This window comes from Psammomys obesus, unplaced genomic scaffold (genome assembly GCF_907164565.1).
Source record: "Psammomys obesus unplaced genomic scaffold, mPsaObe1.curated_primary_1811, whole genome shotgun sequence".
Taxonomy (NCBI): Eukaryota; Metazoa; Chordata; class Mammalia; order Rodentia; family Muridae; genus Psammomys; species Psammomys obesus.
The window spans coordinates 12,396,412-12,416,181 of NW_026592118.1; the positions used below are offsets into that span (position 1 = coordinate 12,396,412).

The 19,770-nt window shown below is 42.6% G+C and overlaps 1 protein-coding gene across 2 annotated transcripts in view; it reads right to left on the reverse strand.

The window, feature by feature from the left end:
• Galnt11 (polypeptide N-acetylgalactosaminyltransferase 11) overlaps window positions 1-18,945 on the reverse strand; it is a 36,949-nt gene extending 18,004 nt beyond the window's left edge. Inside the window, exons 1-4 of one of the 2 annotated variants that reach the window (XM_055612648.1) lie at window positions 18,774-18,945; window positions 3,954-4,286; window positions 2,960-3,083; window positions 908-1,074 (exon numbers count right to left, since the gene is read on the reverse strand). In XM_055612648.1, coding sequence (XP_055468623.1) covers window positions 908-1,074; window positions 2,960-3,083; window positions 3,954-4,248 — 586 coding nt within the window. In that variant the 5' untranslated portion in view covers window positions 4,249-4,286; window positions 18,774-18,945. Of the gene's footprint in view, window positions 1-907; window positions 1,075-2,959; window positions 3,084-3,953; window positions 4,287-7,047; window positions 7,070-18,773 lie in introns of those variants that run through there. The other variant, XM_055612649.1, reaches the window with a different exon arrangement.
• Between the last annotated feature and the right edge of the window lie 825 nt (window positions 18,946-19,770).

The window sequence follows — 19,770 nt, forward strand, 5'->3', positions numbered from 1 at the left end:
CTCTCTCTCTCTCTGTTTCTCTGTGTAGCCCTAGTTGTTCTGAAACTCAGACTGAGAGCTCTGCTTGCCTCTGTCTCCTGAATGCTGGGATTAAAGGATTAAAGGTGTGTGCCACCACAGCACATTTATTCTTGGTCTCCATCTTTATAAAACGGATCCCACTCACCTTGAAGGAGGCTGAGAGCTCAACGGTATAAAACTTTTCTTTGCAAAAATCTACAGTTGAAGAAAGGTGCATAAAATATGTAGTGATTCTCAGAAAAACTAGCATTCAAATAACATCTAATAACTTTCTGAATGCAGGCTACTCTATTCTGGAAAGAACTGGTATAGCAGAGTTACGCTATAAGCATGGTCCACAGCACTCTGCCAAGTGAAAAGCGCCAATTTCGAAAGGGCACATACTGAATATCCATTTATATCACACTTTTGAAATGACAAAATCAGAGGTTATCAGATGCCAGGAAGGGATACAAGGGCACAAAGACAGAGGATAGCTCTAAAGCGAACACCAGAGGCTGCTGGGTGATGCAGTGTGCTTCTTAAGACTGTGCTGGTGTTGATAGCAACTTTGAAGATAAGCTGACACTTCTCCACTGTGGAATTCTGCTTTCTACACTGTACTGTAAATATAAAAGACAACCAACACGAGAAGCTGGTTGAAGAGCAGCAGAAGTCTTCATAACTTCCTATGAGCTGGAGCTTAATTCATAATGGGCATTTTTTAAAGCAAACCAAGGGGAATTCCCCAGGGGTGAATTTAGATAACACTGTAAACAGCTTACAAAGATAAAGAACTTCAGCAAAATAATCCTATGATCAATGGGCAGGCTGGAAGCTCAGCCGAAACTGCATCACACCGTGAAAAAGAACCTTGGTGAACGGCGACCCTTCACAGACCACTTACCAAAGTCGCTGCTGTCATCCACAAGGATGACCTCATGAAGAAGGCGTGCCGGCGTGCGGTCCACAACACTGTGCACAGTCCGCAGCAATGCAGAGAAGGCTTCGTTGTAGAAGCAGATAACAACGCTAGCAGTGGGCAGGCCAGTCGGGTAGGACTTCACCCTACACCTTTATCAAAATAAGAAAACCTGGTGTTTTAAGAGGCTTAAATGTCTTGGGTTATTTCCTGCCACCTTGTTCTGCTTCTTGCTTGCAGTACAGTGATTTTAAGCATTTATAAAAACACTGTGGCTTACTCTTTGCTTCACACTATGTTACTAATTTTCCCTTTAAAGCCTGGTTTCTTTCTCTTGGTGGAGAAGTTACACAATGCACTATTGTTCATGAAATCACTGCATGAGCAGCACTAGAGGCTTATCCAGTTTCTCAATGAGGGTCAAATGGAAACATAATAACGCAACTTTGTCTTTGAAATGTTCAGTTTTTACCTAAATGTAAAAAGGATTTGAGTAAACTGTGGTATTCTTAGATGACAGAGTGGACATACTAACTACTTGAAAGCCGGCTCTGAGCAACAGCAGTTAGTAACTTAAAGAATAAACTCCAGCCTGGTGGTGGTGCATGCCTTTAATCCTAGCACTTGGGAGGCATAGGAAGGTGTATTTCTGTGAGTTAGAGACCAGCCTGGTCTGCAGAGTGAGTCCAGGACAGCCAGGCCTACACAGAGAAACCCTGTCTCTAAAAGCAAAAACAAAACAAAACAACAAAAGCAAAAAGGGGGGATAAACTCCAGCGCCCTGCCTCTTTTCCTCAGGCTCACAGCCCTCCCGGGAGTGTGTGTCCCACCTACCTCCAGCCTCCTACAGCTCTCCCACGATCAGCCAAAGCTGATATGAATCAGTTCCTTTAGCATGCTGCGCTCACACTTCAGAGGCCCCTCTGTGCTGTCTCTCCATGGAAAGGCCTTGCTACATTGAGGCCCCTCCCTGCTGTTCCACCGGCCCGATCTAAGCCCTGTCTCATGCTTCTGCAATAACTTGCCCTGACTAGACTGAGCTCTGTGAACCAAAGGGCTGCATCTGTTGCAGGATATATGATCCCACTGTAAACCCCAAAACTGAACTGTAAAACCCTGCTTGTTTGGTGTGGTTGAGCCCTATCACACACCTTTAATCCAAGAACTTTCTGTTTCTTGTAAACTGGTGATTATGGTGTAGTTCACCCAGCCCTAGTGCACACCTGTAATCCAAGAGCTTTCTGTACACAGGATTTAATAAAGTTAACCCTGGGTCAAGAGGCAGAGTGAGAAATCAGCTGGCAGGGATTAAAGAGTAAGAGGGACTTTGAGTTGAGGGATATTTAAGACAGTGTGGAGAAGAAGGAGGAGCTTTTGGGGGCTTTAGCTTAGACTTTAGCCTCTGGCCCTGGGTGTTTTTGGCCTTTTCCTCCTGGGCTGTCAACTGAGCTAGTCAGCCTTTTGGGTTTTTTCCCATCTGGACCTGAGCTGAGAAAAGTCAGCTGGTGCTTTCTCTGCCTCTCTGAGCTAGCAGGTTTTCACACCAGCATCTGGCTCCTGAGTCTTTACTAGTAAAATAGAATGGTTGGGGTTTTCATTTTATTAAAACAAAACAAAACAAAACAACCTACATCCTATTCTGTCCAGAGCCTGTGTATTATATGGCAAACTAAAGGTGCTCAACAAACATCTGTGGAATGACTGACTACAGAACAAAACGCCTGTGAAAGAAAGAAAAGAAAGTACAAAATATTATGAGAAAGACAGTAATTCACTAGTTTTAATTCCCCGTTGCCATAAAATAAATATTTTTTGAAGTTTAGGTTCAGGTTATTGACTTGGAATGTCCAAAGACATCAGCAAGCTCTAAAACTACATCATTACATTCTCAGACCATGGGCTTCAAGGGTAGGAGTGGGATCCAGCTCACCATTCTGATATGACAAATACTAGGTGCAAAATCTGAACACTGCCATTAAAACACTGTCATTGAAACTCGTCAGAAAAAAAAAAAAAAAAAAAAAAAAAGGAGCATACTCTGCATTCCTGGTGTCTGGCACATCTCTGTGGTATCCCAATCGGTTACTAATAAGCATATTAAACGCATGTTTCTGGTAGCCCAGGTCTCTCAATTCCTGATCACGTTCATTGAAAATCATACCTGAAAGAGAGCAAAATTGCCTTACGTCTGAAAAAGATGATCTTAATAGCCATTATGATGTGATGGTCTCCCAGAAGCCTTGACTTCACCATTGTAATCAGAGTATACCACCATATTTTTCAAACTGACTGCAGTTTCAGGTTTCAAATAAGCTGAGGCTGCCGTCAGATTTTTATCAATTGAATGCAAACCACGTGTGCCTTAATCATGAACACCTGCTCAAAAACACTTTCTTAAGAATATCTTCTTATGTGCTGGCACACATACCTTTAGTCCCTGCACTCAGGAGATAGAGGCAGGCAGATTTCTGTTCAGGCCAGCTACTCAGTGAGACCTGGTCTCAAAAAACAAACAAATAAACAAAAATACCCATATTTTATAATCACGAGACAAATTTATCCATGACCAGAGGAAAAATACTGATAATGTTCCATAAAAGCAACAGATTAGATCCCAATGAACCCCAGCAGGCCCCAATCTCATCAAGCTTTTATATACCCACGCCCCACAAAAATTTACACACAAACTTTTGTATAAAGGGCTTCTGCCAGGCGTAGTAGTACATGCCTTAATCCCCGCACTTCAGGAGGCAGAGGCAAGGTGGCAGGTGGATCGCTGTGAGTTTAATGCCAGCCTGGTCTACAAATCTAGAACAGCCAAGGCTACACGGAGAAACCCTGTCTTGAAAAACCAAAAAATAAAAAACTAAAGACATTAAGAAGGGTCCCTATGATCTTTGGTTCAGGGTTTAAACAGCTTTTCTGTCAGCTACTGTACAGATTTAAAAAGAACCATGTAACTATGGGAACAATTGGAAATGTCTAGTCTTGAGGATCACACGATTTAAGGAGTACAGACCTGATCACTTACCCAGCTCAGAGGAGGATTTTGAGAGGCCTTCATCTGGATCTTCCACATGATTATTCATCAAGTCGTCAACTCTGTTTGCTTTGAACTGTGGGTCTAATAGTCGACCCGGACCTCGAGTAAAACGTGGATAGAATTTTTTGGGAAATGGTCCATGAGGCCCAGACCCCTTGATGGGCACATTCTTCAGGGGCTGGGTCACTTCACTGAAGTTGAAATAAATGAAAAGCAGAACTGTCCAGGTTGCAGATGTAAAAAGGCACCCATAACAGAAATAGCGAACTGTGACACTTCCCATTATAGACCTAGCATAGCTCCAGGGCCATTTTCAGTTTCCTAAAAAATAAAGATACCCATGTCAGACCTCCAGAACACTCCTCAGCCAGCTACTAAACACACTTAACAATCTCTAAACCACCCTGCCTATTGTTAACAGAGGTACAAAATACACAATGTGTTAACATTTAGAAAAACAAGGCAACAAAATAGCTGACTTATTTACCTGCCCTGTTAATGAACACTCCTCACCTTTGCTCTAAATTGCTTTCAGTGCGGTCACTGCTTTCAAGCTCTGACTTCTCATGAATAGAATTCAAATGCTGTGTGTACCATCACAGAACATGTGAAGTTTCTTTGAGATAGCCAGGAGTGGTGGCTTATAACTATACTCTCAGCACTTGGGAGACTAAGGCAAGATGACCCTGAGTTCATGACCAACCTGTGCTGCATAATGTCATGTAAAACAAAGTTGGAGCAAAATACTGTATCAAACAGCAGCACACATAAAATAGTTCAAGTAAGCTGAGGACAAGGATGAGGACAAGGAAATGCAATCTAGGCAATCTTGCATAGGAGAGTCTGCACAAGATATAACTTAAAAATTACTTATTTCTACAGCCTATTAAAATTGTTCCTAAAAAAACAAGGCAAAGCAAATTAATCAGTAAACCTCACTGTAAACATTAATCCTGAAGATTATACCCTCAGTCTAGATGTTTTAAAATTATTTGCCAACCAAGAATGACTAGACATTTCACAAGTCAACTTAAAAAACAAAAGTAATTCAAAGCAAAGTTAAAATAGTAATACAAAAAGAGAGAGTGGCTGAAACTGACTACAATGTAAATGAGCTGCCCTGTCAGCTGACAGTACCTTTTAAACTAAATATATCCATGAAAAATGCAAATGCAAGAAAACATTCTGGAAGAAAGGTTGGAGAAGTGTTTACCATGAAAAACAAGTCACAAATTTGCAACAACATGGGAAGGCAGAGTAACGACCTTTAAGACAAACACTGAGTTTCAACTAAGAAAGATTTTAACTGCCTAGCATCTTGGCTTAGGAGCTGGAAACTAGCAAGCAAACAGCAATAAAAACAAAAGTACAATGTGTTCAGAAGGCCATGGGATGCTGAAGTCAGGCCATAGGCATGCTGCTTTGACCCTCGCCAACTATGTAACAAAACTGACATTTAAAGATGGTTCTCCTCAAGCCACTCCAGGCCTTCCTACCTCGACTGTGGACTCCTGCAAATTAATACAGAATGGAGCCACCCAAAGTGGACTTGAAGAAAGACAGCCAAGCCCTTCTGAGTCTCAGGATACAGCTGTTTCAGCAAGCAACTCTGTATTACAAGTGAGCGTTGACATTTGTTTCTTTTCAGCCTGACTTTCACCATCTTGGCCAAGTCTAGAGCCCTTTAAAAGCAAGATTCAAGGAGGCGGGGAAGAGACCTCAGTTGTAAAGATCTGGGTTCACTCCCTAAAATCTATGTAAAAAGCCAGGTGTGGCAACATACTTTCAGTCCTAGCCCTAAGGACAGATAAGTGGATTACTGTGTCTTGCTGGCCAGTCAAGTTAGGCAACTTCCAGGCCAATGACACACTTTGAAATTCCACCTGAAGTGTTTGTGTAACAGCTCCACATTTAAAGGACCACAGACAATACAGCTTTTCCGACCTTCCAGAGCTGTGCTGTGCATTTCTAGTTTCTAGGCAACACCGTACAGACTGATATAATTGTCCTTTTAATCATAAACTAAAACCTCCATGGCTACAAAGTGCTTGCTGTAGAATTTGATCCATAGCACCAATGTAAAAGACCAGAAATTGTGGCAAGCCTTGAATAAATTTATTCAGTTAGGATTCATTAATTTTAGCTTATGAGTATTTTGCCTCCATGTATCTTTGTCACCACATGTGTCTCTGGTGTCCATGAAGGTCAGTAGAGGACATCAGATTCCTTGGAACTGTAATTAGGGAATGGTTGTGAACTACCATATGGATATAGAAATCAAACCTGGGTCATCTCCAAGAGTAACAAATGCTCTTAAACACTGAGTGTAGCATGCTTTGTAATCCCAAGGCTGAGGTGAAGGCAGCTGGATCCCTGGGATTTCCTGGCCCACTAGCCTAGCCTAACAGCTTAAGCCCAGGCCTCAGCAAGAACCTGTCTTTAAAAAAAAAAAAAGTGGCCCTCACCCGACCTCACCGCCTGTCAATGTTAATTTGTGTTGCCCAAATATTCTTGGCTGTGTGGCCTTCCACTGGAAGGACCACAGCTAACTTATCAGGGGCTACACTCTTAGAGAAAGCTGACCCTTCCTCTCCCAGCAGATAATAATTTGCGACAGCACCTCAACTGAGGAGGACCTCCTCTTCTCATGATGGGATTTGGTTTGGGTCAGACTTAAGAAGTCTTGTGTATGCTGATATAACCACTGTAAGTTCATACGTGCAGCTGTCCTGCTATGTCCAGAAGCCACTGGTTCCTTGTGGCCATCCACTCCCCTTGGCTCTTCAACTCTTTCCACCTACCTCTTTCCACAATGATCTCTGAACTTTGGGGGTTGGAGCTGTGATGTAATCTATGGGTATAACTGTAAGTCAATAGGAGTCAGTTTATTATATCTATTTAGCAAAGTAACAGTAGTAGGTTCTCTCCTCGGGCCTTCAATCTGTCCTGCTACAGGTTCTCAGTCCAATAATGGTGCCAGGTATGAGCCTTAAATCCAACCATGGCCCTAGTAGCCATGTCTTGCCAGGCCAGTCATGATTGTAGCTGGAAGAGTTCACAGCCAGGCATGACCGATGCTTACTTTTCTTTTCCAGTAGCATTTAAAGCAGTTTCAACACTTTTATGAAAGCTAGCCAGGAGTTTAAAGTTCCCAGTCAGTACCAGCTGGTTTCTGGAGAAACAGAACATGAGTGAAAGTTCTGTGACTAAAATATGTAGTGTATTGAACAGTAAGGTATCACTCAAGTATTAGAAGGAGCAATGACAATAACCTGTAATATTTTGGGGTCTTTGGAACCTCCAACTTCAAAAGAAGAAACGCATTCCTAGCACTGGAGTTCTTATTTGTTGGCCTCTAGTAGCTCTAATAGGGGTGTTGGATACCCCCTAAAGGATAACTCCATTTTAATTTTTTATGTCTTTGTATAGATGTTTTTACTGTTCATTTGTTTGTAAAATGGGTCTTTCTATATAGTCCTAGCTGTCTTAGAACTCACTACACAGACCAACCTAACCTTGAACTCACAGAGATCTGCCTCCCTCTGCCTCCAGTAGTAAAGGTATGTACCACTATACCTAAGTATAAATGTATTTTTAAAAACTTCTACAGTTGTAGGTTTCCATATGGTTTCTTTGGAAGGAGAATGGAGGAAGGAGGAAAAGGGAGAGGGTGAGGGAAGGAGAGAGGGGAAGAGAAGAAGAGAAAAAATTGTCTGTGAATTCAGATGCAATATGTTAGTTCCTAGAAGAGCACTAGCTGTGAAAAATCAAGCCGGCCTAGATGATTTACAGTCCTTTTAAATGTTAAGCCTTCACAAACAACAACAACAACAAAAATGTAGGTGGTTTTGCACTTGCAAAAATCTAAGCTAGCAAACTTTGAAGATGACCTGCGTATGACGTAGCTGTCTTTAGAACAGGAAACAAGGGACATTCTCCACTTCACTTTCAGAGGCTTTTAATATCCTGATATCAAAACCAGGACAGTTGACATATGTTTTTGGTCTAGATAGAGATTTCCATATGGGTTAGTACATCAATCATACTGTGCACTGGCTCTTCCCTGTCTAGAATACTTTTCCTTGGGTGATTTCATAGCTGCCTCCTTTACCCACCTACGTCCTATTCAGATATGGCCTTCTTAACAAGGCCTATACCTAGAGCACCTACCTTCAAGTGCAACTCAGCTGCTAGACGGCAAACCTAGTCTTCCTTCATGCATACACATAGCTACTTTTTCATCTAGCTTATCACATTTAGCTCCTCCTACTGGAAGATGAGAAACACTGGAGCAAGAGCCATTTGGTCTGCTTGACTCCTGGCAGAATGTCCAGAGCAGCAAATATTTAATGAATATTTGTTGAAATGAATGAAAGACTGGGTAAGACAACTATCAGTATGCTTGCCAAAATGCTAGAAATTTCTAAACATATCACTATTAATTTGTTGGGTCAGGCAATACCTTAATGCTCTACATGAAGCCATGACCAGCTTATTCAACAACAGTAAGAAAATGGTACTGGAACAATAGTCATATTTATTACTGGCAAAGTAAAAGAGACAACTTAAGGAACCTGACAAATTTTTAATATTGAATAACAGTCTCTGTGGTGAAAACAGGAAAGTCTTTTCATTTGACTCACAATCTCATTTCTGGTTGTTTTGGTTTCTTGTTTGTTTGTTTGTTTTTTCCCCATCTTGGTTGCCTGCAAACATATACATGCAAAATGAAAAGGTTTTCTATCCAAAGAGCCCACTCATACGGCTTGTCAGACTCTGTCTCGAGTCGCCACAAAACACCGCCTCGCCATCATCAGAGCCAATGCAGCCCATATCAAGGACAGTAAGATGTACTCATCTTAACAACTCTGTTAAGTAGCCTTCACCATGTTATTACTGAGAATGTGTTTTACGTTGTGAATCACTGTACACAAGAGGCATTTATGAAATCAACCACTTCTATTATTGGCTATAACAGTGCTTAGAACCAACAGAGACACCAGTTTTAAAGAGATTAGCAATCCAATATGAAAAGGTCCATAGCAGATATAGGTAAGCAACCAAGCAGAAATCAAAACCTGAAATTCTAATCTAATCTATATCTAATCTAATCTAATCTACTTTGACAAATAACAAGTCCAGCCTCTACATAGCAATCTTTGCTTTGTATCTGTTATTTTTTTTCTACTGGCAATTACCCCTTGCTTCAAATGTCCAAGGCTGAACATTTTTAAAAAGAAGATCAAAGCAAAAATTTAAGTTCAATTAATGCCAAGCCAAACAACCAGTGAGAAAGTTTTCAGTGAGAAACATACGTGGTTAATAAAACCAATAGTCAAAATTGGATGTCAGTGAATGACTCACTGACAGTCTCAGCAGTGGAGAAGGCTGTGCGGCTTCATGTTTCTCTTTCACTCAATGGTAGCTGCATGATGGCCATAGTGGAAACCACAGATTAAAGCCAGGCAGAAGGGTATGAGGTAGGAAGAACCTGTATAAAAAAATGTAAACAGGCTGGTGGGTTCAAGGTCCCTGAGTGGCTGAGAGAATGCAATGCATTGTGGTTGGAAAACGAGAAGCCAAACACCTATCAACAGAAGGGTAATTTCAGATCTGTAATGGAAAATTTGGTTTCTTTGTAAACTCAGTTATGTACATATGTTTTTGCTTTAATCTCAAGTGTGGGATTTTAGTTGGACTATAGTTTGTCCACACCTGTTGTCTCGTACGGGGCATGGCCTTTGCCAGCTGGTAAACAGCCTTCCACATGCTGCACGAAGAAGAGCGTGGTCTAGGACTCTGAATATACACTGAGAGCCCAGAAAGGAAAGGGGTGGCATTCGGTGTTGGCGTGTGGTGTGTAGCAGTTTAGAGAAAACAGAGACAGGCGGTATGGTTGTTTGGAGCAGACAGATCGGGGTGAAACACTTCAGAAAAGTGTTGAAAAGAAGCTTGAAGAAGACCATTGGCTGCATCTATGGCTGATGGAGATTGGTACAGAGCTCTAAAAGACCCATTGACCCTAACAGCTGGGAGAAGTAAGGGGCCCTCTCTCCACACTAATCTCTCTCCTCCACAGGGTTAAGAAGCTGGAAGGGAGGTTGAGGCCTAAACAGCCCAAATAGAATAGAGGGTTTTTCTTGAAAGTTAATCTTTTTTTTTTTATTAATTACAATTTATTCACTTTATGTCCCAGCTGTAGCCCCCTTCCTTGTCCCCTCTCAATCCTACCTTTCCTCCCTCTTCTCCTCCTTTGCTCCTTCCCTAGTCCACTGATAAGAAAGGTCCTCCTCCCCTTCCATCTGACCCTAGACTATCAGGTCTCATCAGGAATGGTTGCACTGTCTTCTCTGTGGCCTGGTCAGGCTGCGCCCCCCCCTCAGGGGAAGGTGATCAAAGAGCCATCTACTGAGTTCATATCAGAGATAGCTCCTGTTCCCCTACTTGGGCACTGAGCTGCCATGGGCTACATCTGTGCAGGGGTTCTAGGTTATCTCCATGCATGGTCCGTTGGTTGGAGTATCAGTCTCAGAAAAGACCCCTGTCCCAGATTGTTTGGTTCTTTTGCTCTCCTTGTGGCGCTCCAGTCCCCTCCAGGTCTTTCATCGACCCCTTCTTTCATAAGATTCCTTGCAGTCTGCCCAAAGTTTGGATATGAGTCTCAGGGTCTGCTTTGATACCCTGCTGGGTAGAGTCTTTCAGGGGCTCTCTGTGGTAGGCTCCTGTCATGTTTCCTGTTTTCTTGCTGGAGAGATGGCTCAGTGGTTAAGAGTTAAGGCTGCTCTTCTAAGAGCCTTGAGTTCAACTCCCAGCAACCACATGGTCGCTCATAACCATCTATAATGAGGTCTAGTGCCCTCTTCTGACATACTGGTACACATGCAGGCAGAACACTGTATAATAAATCTTTAAAAAAAATTAGAGTTTTAAAAACGATCACTACACAGATCTGTGAAGTGAAGACATCTAGATAAATAATGCATCCACAATAAAAGCAGAAGATCTCACACAGAGCCTTCACCCATAGAGCCATAGTAAGACCCCAGAACACAAAGATCTTCCATCTTCTCACACCCAAATGTTGATCAGTGGTGAGCCTTAATAATTAATAACCACTTGCTTGGATACTCTTTAAAAGTATATTCTGCTCTAAAAGTTACTGGACATTTAGATTCTGAGCAATGTGAAACTTCAGACACCAGCAGAGTACATGTGGGTAATAAAAATAAATGTTCACTGAGAGGGCATGTAGGCCACAGTTGCATTCTGGGCATTGTTCAGGGTGAACTTCTCTGTACAACTGTAATCTCAGTGTAGGTAAAGCAGAGAAAGGCAGATAGATCCCTGGCTGCCATCTCACCTAACCAATCAGAGAGCTCCAGGTTCAGTGAGGACCACACCTCCAAAGGAAGATGGAGAACAATTAAAAATGACACCAAATGGCCTCCACATGCACAGCACACAGGTGTCAGTGCGCAGAACGGTACTTTTGAAAATATACCACTACATTGCTTTCAAGGGCAGTTTTTCTCTGTAACTTCTCACGTTGAAAGTTTATATGGATACCATTAGTTCAGCTTTCTTTTGTTCTTTTTTAAGCAAGAGTAAATGAATCCTACAAATGTTAAGTATATTTACACTCTCACACATGACATATATAGAGATCAGAGAACAACTTGCAGGAATCTATTTTCTCCTTCTACTATGTGAATGAAAATACAATGTACTCTAACTGACACAAGTTCTAAAAAAATTCAAACATGAAGCTGGTTGTGGTGGTGCACACCTTTTAGCCCAGCACTCAGGAGGCAGAGGCAGGTGGATCTCTGAGTTTAAGGCCAGTCTAGTCTACAGAGCAAGTTCCAGGACAGCGAGGGCTACAGATGGAAACCCTCTTAAGAAAACAAAAACAAAACAAAAATATTCAATCATGAAAATCATTGTAGAAAAAAAATAAAGTTGTTATCAAACAAGTTCCTCAGAAAAAAGGACCAAAAGACCAAAAAGAGAAAACGAAAAGAAACAACAATGCAAACCAAGGAACAGTTAAGTCACAAGCAGAGTAACTGATTTGGTTTCTAGTCTTTTTCGTGAGCCATGGAGAAGAAGGGTCATTTCCTCTAGTGAAAGGAAGAAAGGAGAATAGACTGGGGGCAGCAGAGGGCTAAGAAGCTAGACACATCTTCCCTTGCTTGGCACTACTGTGAAATCCCAGAAACGACAAAAATTCATCTTAATAAAATAACAATTTTATTAAGTAACAGTTTAAGTATACCTGAATTTGCTGTTAAAACTCTGACCTACATAATACTGCCTATTTCCACTAATTTTCTATCTCAGCTCACAGCATAATAACATATTAAGTAACTTAACACCTTTAAAAGAAAAAAAAATCACTAAATAATTCCACAGGAAAAGCTACCAGGGGGGTGCTGAATGTTTCACCATCTCAATACTGCACTTAAGATCTAGGAAGATATAGATAAACAAAAGGAAATATTTAAAATAGCTGATGGCCAGGGTTGCTTTCTGATATATACCCTGGTGCCTATTTTTAGTCTACATACTGCTGTTGTTAATAGCTGCTGGCAGTTATCAGGAAATAATATTAATAGGCTCTGGTTAGTGGTATTTTGGCTAACTCTATTTGTTTTTATTTCATGCACATTCTATAAAGTATATGCAATCCTTTAATAAGTAAGGCTAAACTATAACTTTTCTAGGAAAACACTCCATGATGTAAGAAAAACCTTAAGAAAAAAAAAATAGTCTAAGGCTTTCAATGTAATAGAGTGGTCTTTCCCTACTCAGATGCAAAGGAGATTTCCATTCCAAAATGTGTGTAAAGAAAACAATGTGTTATGAGCACCCTGGAAGGAAAGATGGATATTTTGATCTCATTAACTTGTAAAGTTGGAGAAAATGCAAACACTGAGCAAATACTCTATAAATGGAAGATCAAAGGGCACTTCTTCTCTGAGTCCTTGACAGTCTGAATCCGTTGGCCCTGCACAAACTAGACTGTAGCATATGGCTAATGAGATGAACCTGTCTAACAGAAGGCTTTCAGTTTCTCAGTACAAACAATTCCCATAATGCTTAATGAAGTTTAAAATGTCTCTTTAAATGTTAAGGACTTACCTTTCAGTAGTTCCCAGCTGTTCTCTGCTTAAGTATACACTGTATACAAACTGTCAAGGAGCAAGTGTTTGTCAGTATTTTCTATAAAAGAGACATGCCACATCTGAACTCAGCTGCTCATTTGAGCTCAATTACTGGTTTACAGCTGTGCTGTGCCTCATACCCTCTGAAATTACCAGGTGACGACAACTCCAAAGCACACAGTTTTCCCTTCACCCCTTACCTGTGTGCTGGAAAACTAAAAGAATGCACCGAGCACCAGCAACTAAATCTGCAGTGAGCAGAGCACAGAACAGAAAAAGTACAGAGCAAATTACATTCCAGACACCAAATGCTCCCTGGGAGAGGTCTTCTGACAGCCTGCTAGTATTGATGAATCTCTTCTCTATACAGAACAAGCATTGCAAGATGGCTTGTGATGCTAAGTTACGATAAAGAGAGAGCCAGTTAAAGGGACATGGAAAGGAAAGGGACCCTGCCTCCTGTCATCTACTAACAGTCAACTGTTTGACACAACTGTGAAGACATGTATTGAGACAATAATCCTTTTAAACAGAAGCATTTCTTTTTCTTTTTTTTTTTTTTTTGTTTTGTTTTTCAAGACAAGGTTTCTCTGTATAGCATCGGCTGTCCTGCAACTCACTCTGTAGACCAGGCTGGCCTTGAATTCAGGATATCAGCCTGCCTCTGGCTCCCTGAGAGCTGGTATTAAAGGCATGTGGTACCACACCCAGATAATAGACATTTCAAATAATGTTAAAATAGGGGCTGGAGAACTGGAGCAGCAGTGAAGAACAAATTGCTGCTCTTGCAGAGAAACTGGGTTCAGTTCCCAGAACCCACGTGGTGGCTAACAACCATTTACAACTCTAGTTCCAGGGAATTCCACCCCTTTTTGGTCTTTGTGGGCCCTGCACACATGTGGTGCACCAACATACATAGAGGCAAAATGCTCACACACATAAAATAAAGATGAATCTTAAAGAAAAAAAAAAACAAAAAACAAAGAATGTTAAGGACTGAAGCTAAAGCACAGCAGTTAACATGAGCACTTGCCGCTCTTCCAGAGGACCCGTGTCAGACAGCTCTGTCTCCTTGGCATCTGCACTCACATGCAGATACACATAATTAAAAATGACAAAAACGGGGCTGGAGAGATGGCTCAGTGGTTACTGCGCTCCCAGAGGACCGGGTTCAAATCCCAGCACCCACATATCAGCTCACAACTGTCTGTAACTCCAAGATCTGACAGTCTCACACAGACATACATTCAGGCAAAACACCATTGCACATAAAATAAAGGTAAATAAATTTTTTAAAAATATTTTTTAAAAGAAGTAAAAATTCAACTAATTTTACCAAACAAATGATAATTTTATTTTAAAGTGTTAAAATAACAAGGATCATGTTTACAACCAAAGCACATATGACCACTGCCTCAACTATAAAATTAACTTTCTGAGATTTTCAGAAACAGTATTACAAACCTTTAATCAAGTCTTTACAGTCAAGTCTAATGTTTGTGACCTACACTCTTGACCTGTGTAGTTTTTTTTTTTTTTTTTTTTTTTAATTTATGTACTTCTTTAATGTATGAGTCCTTGTCCATGTGCATGCCTGCAGGCCAGAAGAGGGCATCAGATCCCATTATAGATGGTTGTAAGCCACCAAGTGGGTGCTGGGAATTGAACTTAGGATGTCTGGAGGAGCAGCCAGGCTCTTATGAGCCACCTCTCCAGCTCTCTGGCCTATGTTTTCAGTCTTGTCACCCGGACATACTGTCAAGCACATCTCAGAAATTGCTGTACTCCATGATCTCATTTACTTGAAAAGAAAAACCAGGAAGGGAACGCTAACCATCAGGAGGATGAGACGGATATGCTGCAGTGAGTTTCAGGCCAGCCTGAGCTACAGTGATATGCCAAATATACAAACAACATCAGAAGGCACCTACATCACAGATAAATGACCAAGACATCCAAATGGGACTCTGCTGTAAGAAGCCACACCCACATGCGGGTGCTATCCTTCCTGAAGCATCCTTAAGGCCCATCGGAGACAGAAGTCCATGCCTATTACTCAGTCACTTAGGAGGTGGACAGAAGAGTCAAAGGTTAAAGATCATCTTTGACTACACAGCAGGTTTGAGTCCAACCTAGGCTATGAGACCTGTCTTAAAAAGAAGAGAAAGAGAATAAACATAATAAATCTTTATAAATCCCACCTCTGCCTCATGTTCACCGGTCCTGAAAGTCTCTTCTTCAATGTGAAATACCTCAGCATTCCCTAAGCAAAGGTCTCTAAAAGGACTCCTCAGGCATCTCCCGGTCCCTGCCTCTGCTGATATGTTCCAGCTAAGGCAGTACAATTGAAACTCTGTTAAGGCAGCAGAGTTCAAACCAGATTAACTCTGGTTCAAGGCTAGCTTGGGCAACTCAGCCTAATAAAAACAACAAACAATATTCCTTAAAGCCAAAAAGAAAGCAAATGCTACAGTACTAACATGGCTCAGTTGCAGAAGTACTCAAAGCAATGCTGCTGAGAGAAAGAAGCAAACGTACACCAAGAAACAGAACAGCAGGGACAGGCAGCCAGCAAGCTTTAAGTAAAGGCACAAGGCTCAGTAGACCTGGCAGGTCCAGTAAGCCAGGACAGAAAGAGCCTAGTCACTGTTAGGGCCACCTCTGAGCAATGGCTCTTCCACTGAGCAACAGCAGCCCCCAGTAAGCCCAGACAGGCAGAAACAGTGAGAAGGTGCTGTAGCCTGAGGAACAAGCAGTGGGGAGAACCAACAACTCCATCAGAGCAACTTTTCCACAGAAGGCCACGCAGATTCCACCACACCGCTACAAGTATGTATCTGAACAGCAGAATGCTCAGATGGAAATGTGTAAAAGGAACTTTTATTCGCCTGTTTCAGTTGTCTAGTAAGATTTTGCCTCTGTCTGCTAACCTAGGCCTAGTCCTGGAAGCTCCTAGCCTTCACCATTTCCTCTTGACCATGGGGCCATCTCTCCAGCCCTACCTAAAAGACTTTACAGGTTAACTGGTCAAGGGATTATGAGGGCTTTAAAGCTAGTGGAAATTGAATGATTAATCACAGGAAGATAGGCTGGGGCTCTGCCCCTGAGAGCAAACTTGGCAGAAATGCAGAGAGCTAATGAACTGGGCATTTCTAATGCCAGCACTTGGGAAGCTGAGGCAGGAAGAATGTATTCTGTGCTACAGAGTGAGACCATATTGGGAGGTGGGATGAAAATAGCTGGCTAGTGTCTTTAAGCAATTCTAACCTTCTATATTAGGAACAGAGTCCTGACAGCTGTACGCAAAACATTTTGGGGTAGAAGGAGAAAATGTTTAGAATCAAGGAATCCGTGAAAAACAAGCCATCTTGGCTTGACCTTGGGCTGTGAAAATTTGAGTGGGAAGGTAGAGCACAGGCCAACTATCTATACTGGTTAGCATGAAGGGCACCCCTAAGGGAAAAGGGACTATAGCACCAACCTTTCAAGTCTTGATGACACAGAATAAGAGTTAGGAGTGAGTTTGGTTTTAGAGATGTTACACTCAAGATAGGAAGATGACTTCACATTGGAATCCAGGCCTCACACAGATTCATGGGAATTACAGTTTAAGTTACATGAAAACTGGTACAGAGGAGCTTTAAGTAAATAAGGGAGAACAGGTACACAAAGCACATACTGAATTTTAGGACACTGAACTTTGGAGAGAAAGAACCTATGAAAGGGTCCCAAGGAACATCCAGAGGATGTGCTGACAAGCCATATGAAGCGCCACAAAGGTTACGGAGTGGAACAGTCAGCTTAAGTGCTGAGATGGAGCCCTCAGAGTCAGCAGTCAGTACAGGTAAAGCCTCCAAAGCAGAGGCTTTTCAATTATGAACTGACCAATTCCAAAGAATGAAAGCAGGTTTTCTAGAGTAACAGAAGTTACAGACGGATTTCTCCATATTTACAGAAAGGGGATTTATTAGAATGACTTACAAGGCTGCAGTCCAAGTCATCCAACAGTGGCTGTCTACCAAAGGAAGGTCCAAGAATCCAGCAGTTCACTAGGCTGGATGTCTCATCGGGTGGGCTGGAATCCTGAAGAAGTAGGCTCTGAAGCCAGCGAAGGAAAGGACTTGCTAGTGAGGGTGAAAGCAAGCAGGCAGAGAGAGAGCCTCCTTCTCCCACTCCCTTTATCTAAACTGCTATCAGAAGGTGTGGTCCAGATTAAAGGCAGATCTTCCCTTCCAAGACATAGTTTAGAACTGGCTCTACCCACTTCAAATGATTTAATTAAGCAAAAATCTCTCACAGGTGTGCCGGCCATTTGGGGGTTTTAGTTAATTCCAGATGTACTCAAGCTGACAACCAAGAATAGCCAACACGAGGCCTCAAAGAGACACACACAAACATGGATGAAAGGAAAGACCATGGATTCCACTTAACGATGATGTGCTTAAACCAGGTAAATTCAGAGACTGAAGGAGTCCCTTCCCTAACGGTACGGTGCTATCTGGAGTGACACAACTATTCTGGAAATATACAGCACTGACAGTAACACAACACTGTGAATGTACTCGGTGCCATTCAAGTACACTGTTAAAACAATAAACTTCATGCTACGCAGGAAAAATAGTAGTATAAAACTTCGAAGGAAAACTCCTGGCAAGACACAGCACAGGAATATTAGATACATTTGCAGGGCAAAGCCAGGCATGGTGGTGCAGGCCTGTAGTCCCTCCCTGTAAATCAGAGAGGCAGAGGCAGTCAGATCTCTGTTATTTTGAGGCCAGCCTGGTCTACAAAAATGAGTCAAGGACAGCCAAGACTACACAGAGAAACCCTGTCTTAAACAAACAAACAAACAAACAAACAAACAAACAAACATTGCAGGGCAGTTGTCCAAAAGAAGCATGAACTACTCTGCTGATATTTCACTCGAAGAGCTCTGTGGCAAACACATACTTAGGGTAAAAAAGGGTTATTTCCTATTTTTCCTAAACCAGTATTTCAAATTTAAAAAAGAAATTTTTTTCTTTATAATTTCAAATTATAAAGAAAGGGGATTTATTAGAATGCTTCGCCTGCTCCTGTTGTGCGAAGTAATACTATTTTGTTAGAAAGTGTCTCTAGTCTCATTTGATGTTTAAATATAACCAACCAATCAACATGACCACGATAGCTCTCAATAAAGTAAAAGGACTAAACCTAATCTTTGATAGGAAAAATGAAGCATGCCAATATTTTTATCACAGGGGGAGAGGTAGCAGAAAGGGGCGGGGCTTGCTGTTTTTATATTTAATGCATTAGTTTGGGGTGTGGAAACTATGGAAGGCAGTTTCTTTAACAAGCATCCTTTCTGTCTTCTAGCCTCCGGTGTAGACGCGGTCTAAATCCTGACCCGCATAGACCGACCGTAATAACAGCAATAATGATAAAAACCAGTATTTTTTCCATAAATCACAACACCGCCTGGGGGGCTACGGCCACCCGGCGCTCGGCCCCGTGCAGTGCCCATCACTGCGGTGGAAGCCGGAAGCAGCTCGGGCCTCCCAGGCCACCGAGTCAGCTCCAGCAGCCGCAGCGCTTCAGGCCGCAGCCCACGCTCCGGCGCCGACGGAGGCCGCGCGGGGTCAAGCGCCGCGGGCAGGCTACTCACCGCGACACCCGCAGGCCGGGATGGCGGCGCTCCGGGACACGAGCCGTGGCATCGTCGCTCCCGCCACAGCCCGGGCCGAGCCGCACGAGCCGAGGCGCGCGACACGGCCCAGGACACGCAGCTTTGCGGAGCGGGCGCCACTGCTCGCGTCACCGCACGTACTCCCCCGCCTCCGCGGTGACGTCACCGCCCCGGCCTAGCGTCACGCGGCCCCGGCTCCTCCCCGCCTAGCGTGGAGCTGAGCGCTTTCCCACCGGGCCTCAGTGCTTTCCTGTCAGTGAAGTTGACCGTCACTCCAGAGAGAGAGGGGGACGACGACTTGCTCACGGGAAGAATGTGAGAAAAAGCACAACGGGGCTAGAGGGAATTTAGCAGCTCTAACAGAATGGTAAGGTTTTGGCCTATGGTCCAGTAATGCTGCATTACAGTGACGGATATCTAAATATTTTAATCCCGTCATCTCAGAAGTAAATGCTGTAGAGTCGGTACCCTAAAAAATGTTAAACCCTTGTCTCGTGGTGTCTAGTAGAGAAACCTGGCATATGTAGGGAGAAAATTTTGTGTCCCTTATTTCTAAGAAAACAGCATCACATGAACCAAATTAATGAACCGTTTTAGCTCGCAGTAAAACTCAGGACACATTCCTTCTTCATTAACGGGCTGTGATGACTTGAAGTGTCCCCCACAAGCTTATGTGTGGAGCTTGGTGCCTGCTGGTGGTATGAGTTCCCGAGGTTCTGGAGACTTTTAAGAGGTGGAGCCAATCTAGAGGAAGGAGGATCCAGGGGATGCCCCTTTGAGGTTCTTACCTGGTCCAGTGGTCCAAGTCTCCTTCTGGGCCTCCTGTCTATCATGTAGTAAACAACTTTCCCCACATACTTCTGTCATCCTGATGTTCTGCCCAAGTGCAGCGGCCCATGCGACTATGCAATGAACCCTCAGCAACCACAAGTCAAAATATTTTTTTCCTTTTAAGTTGTGGTCACAGTGGTACAAA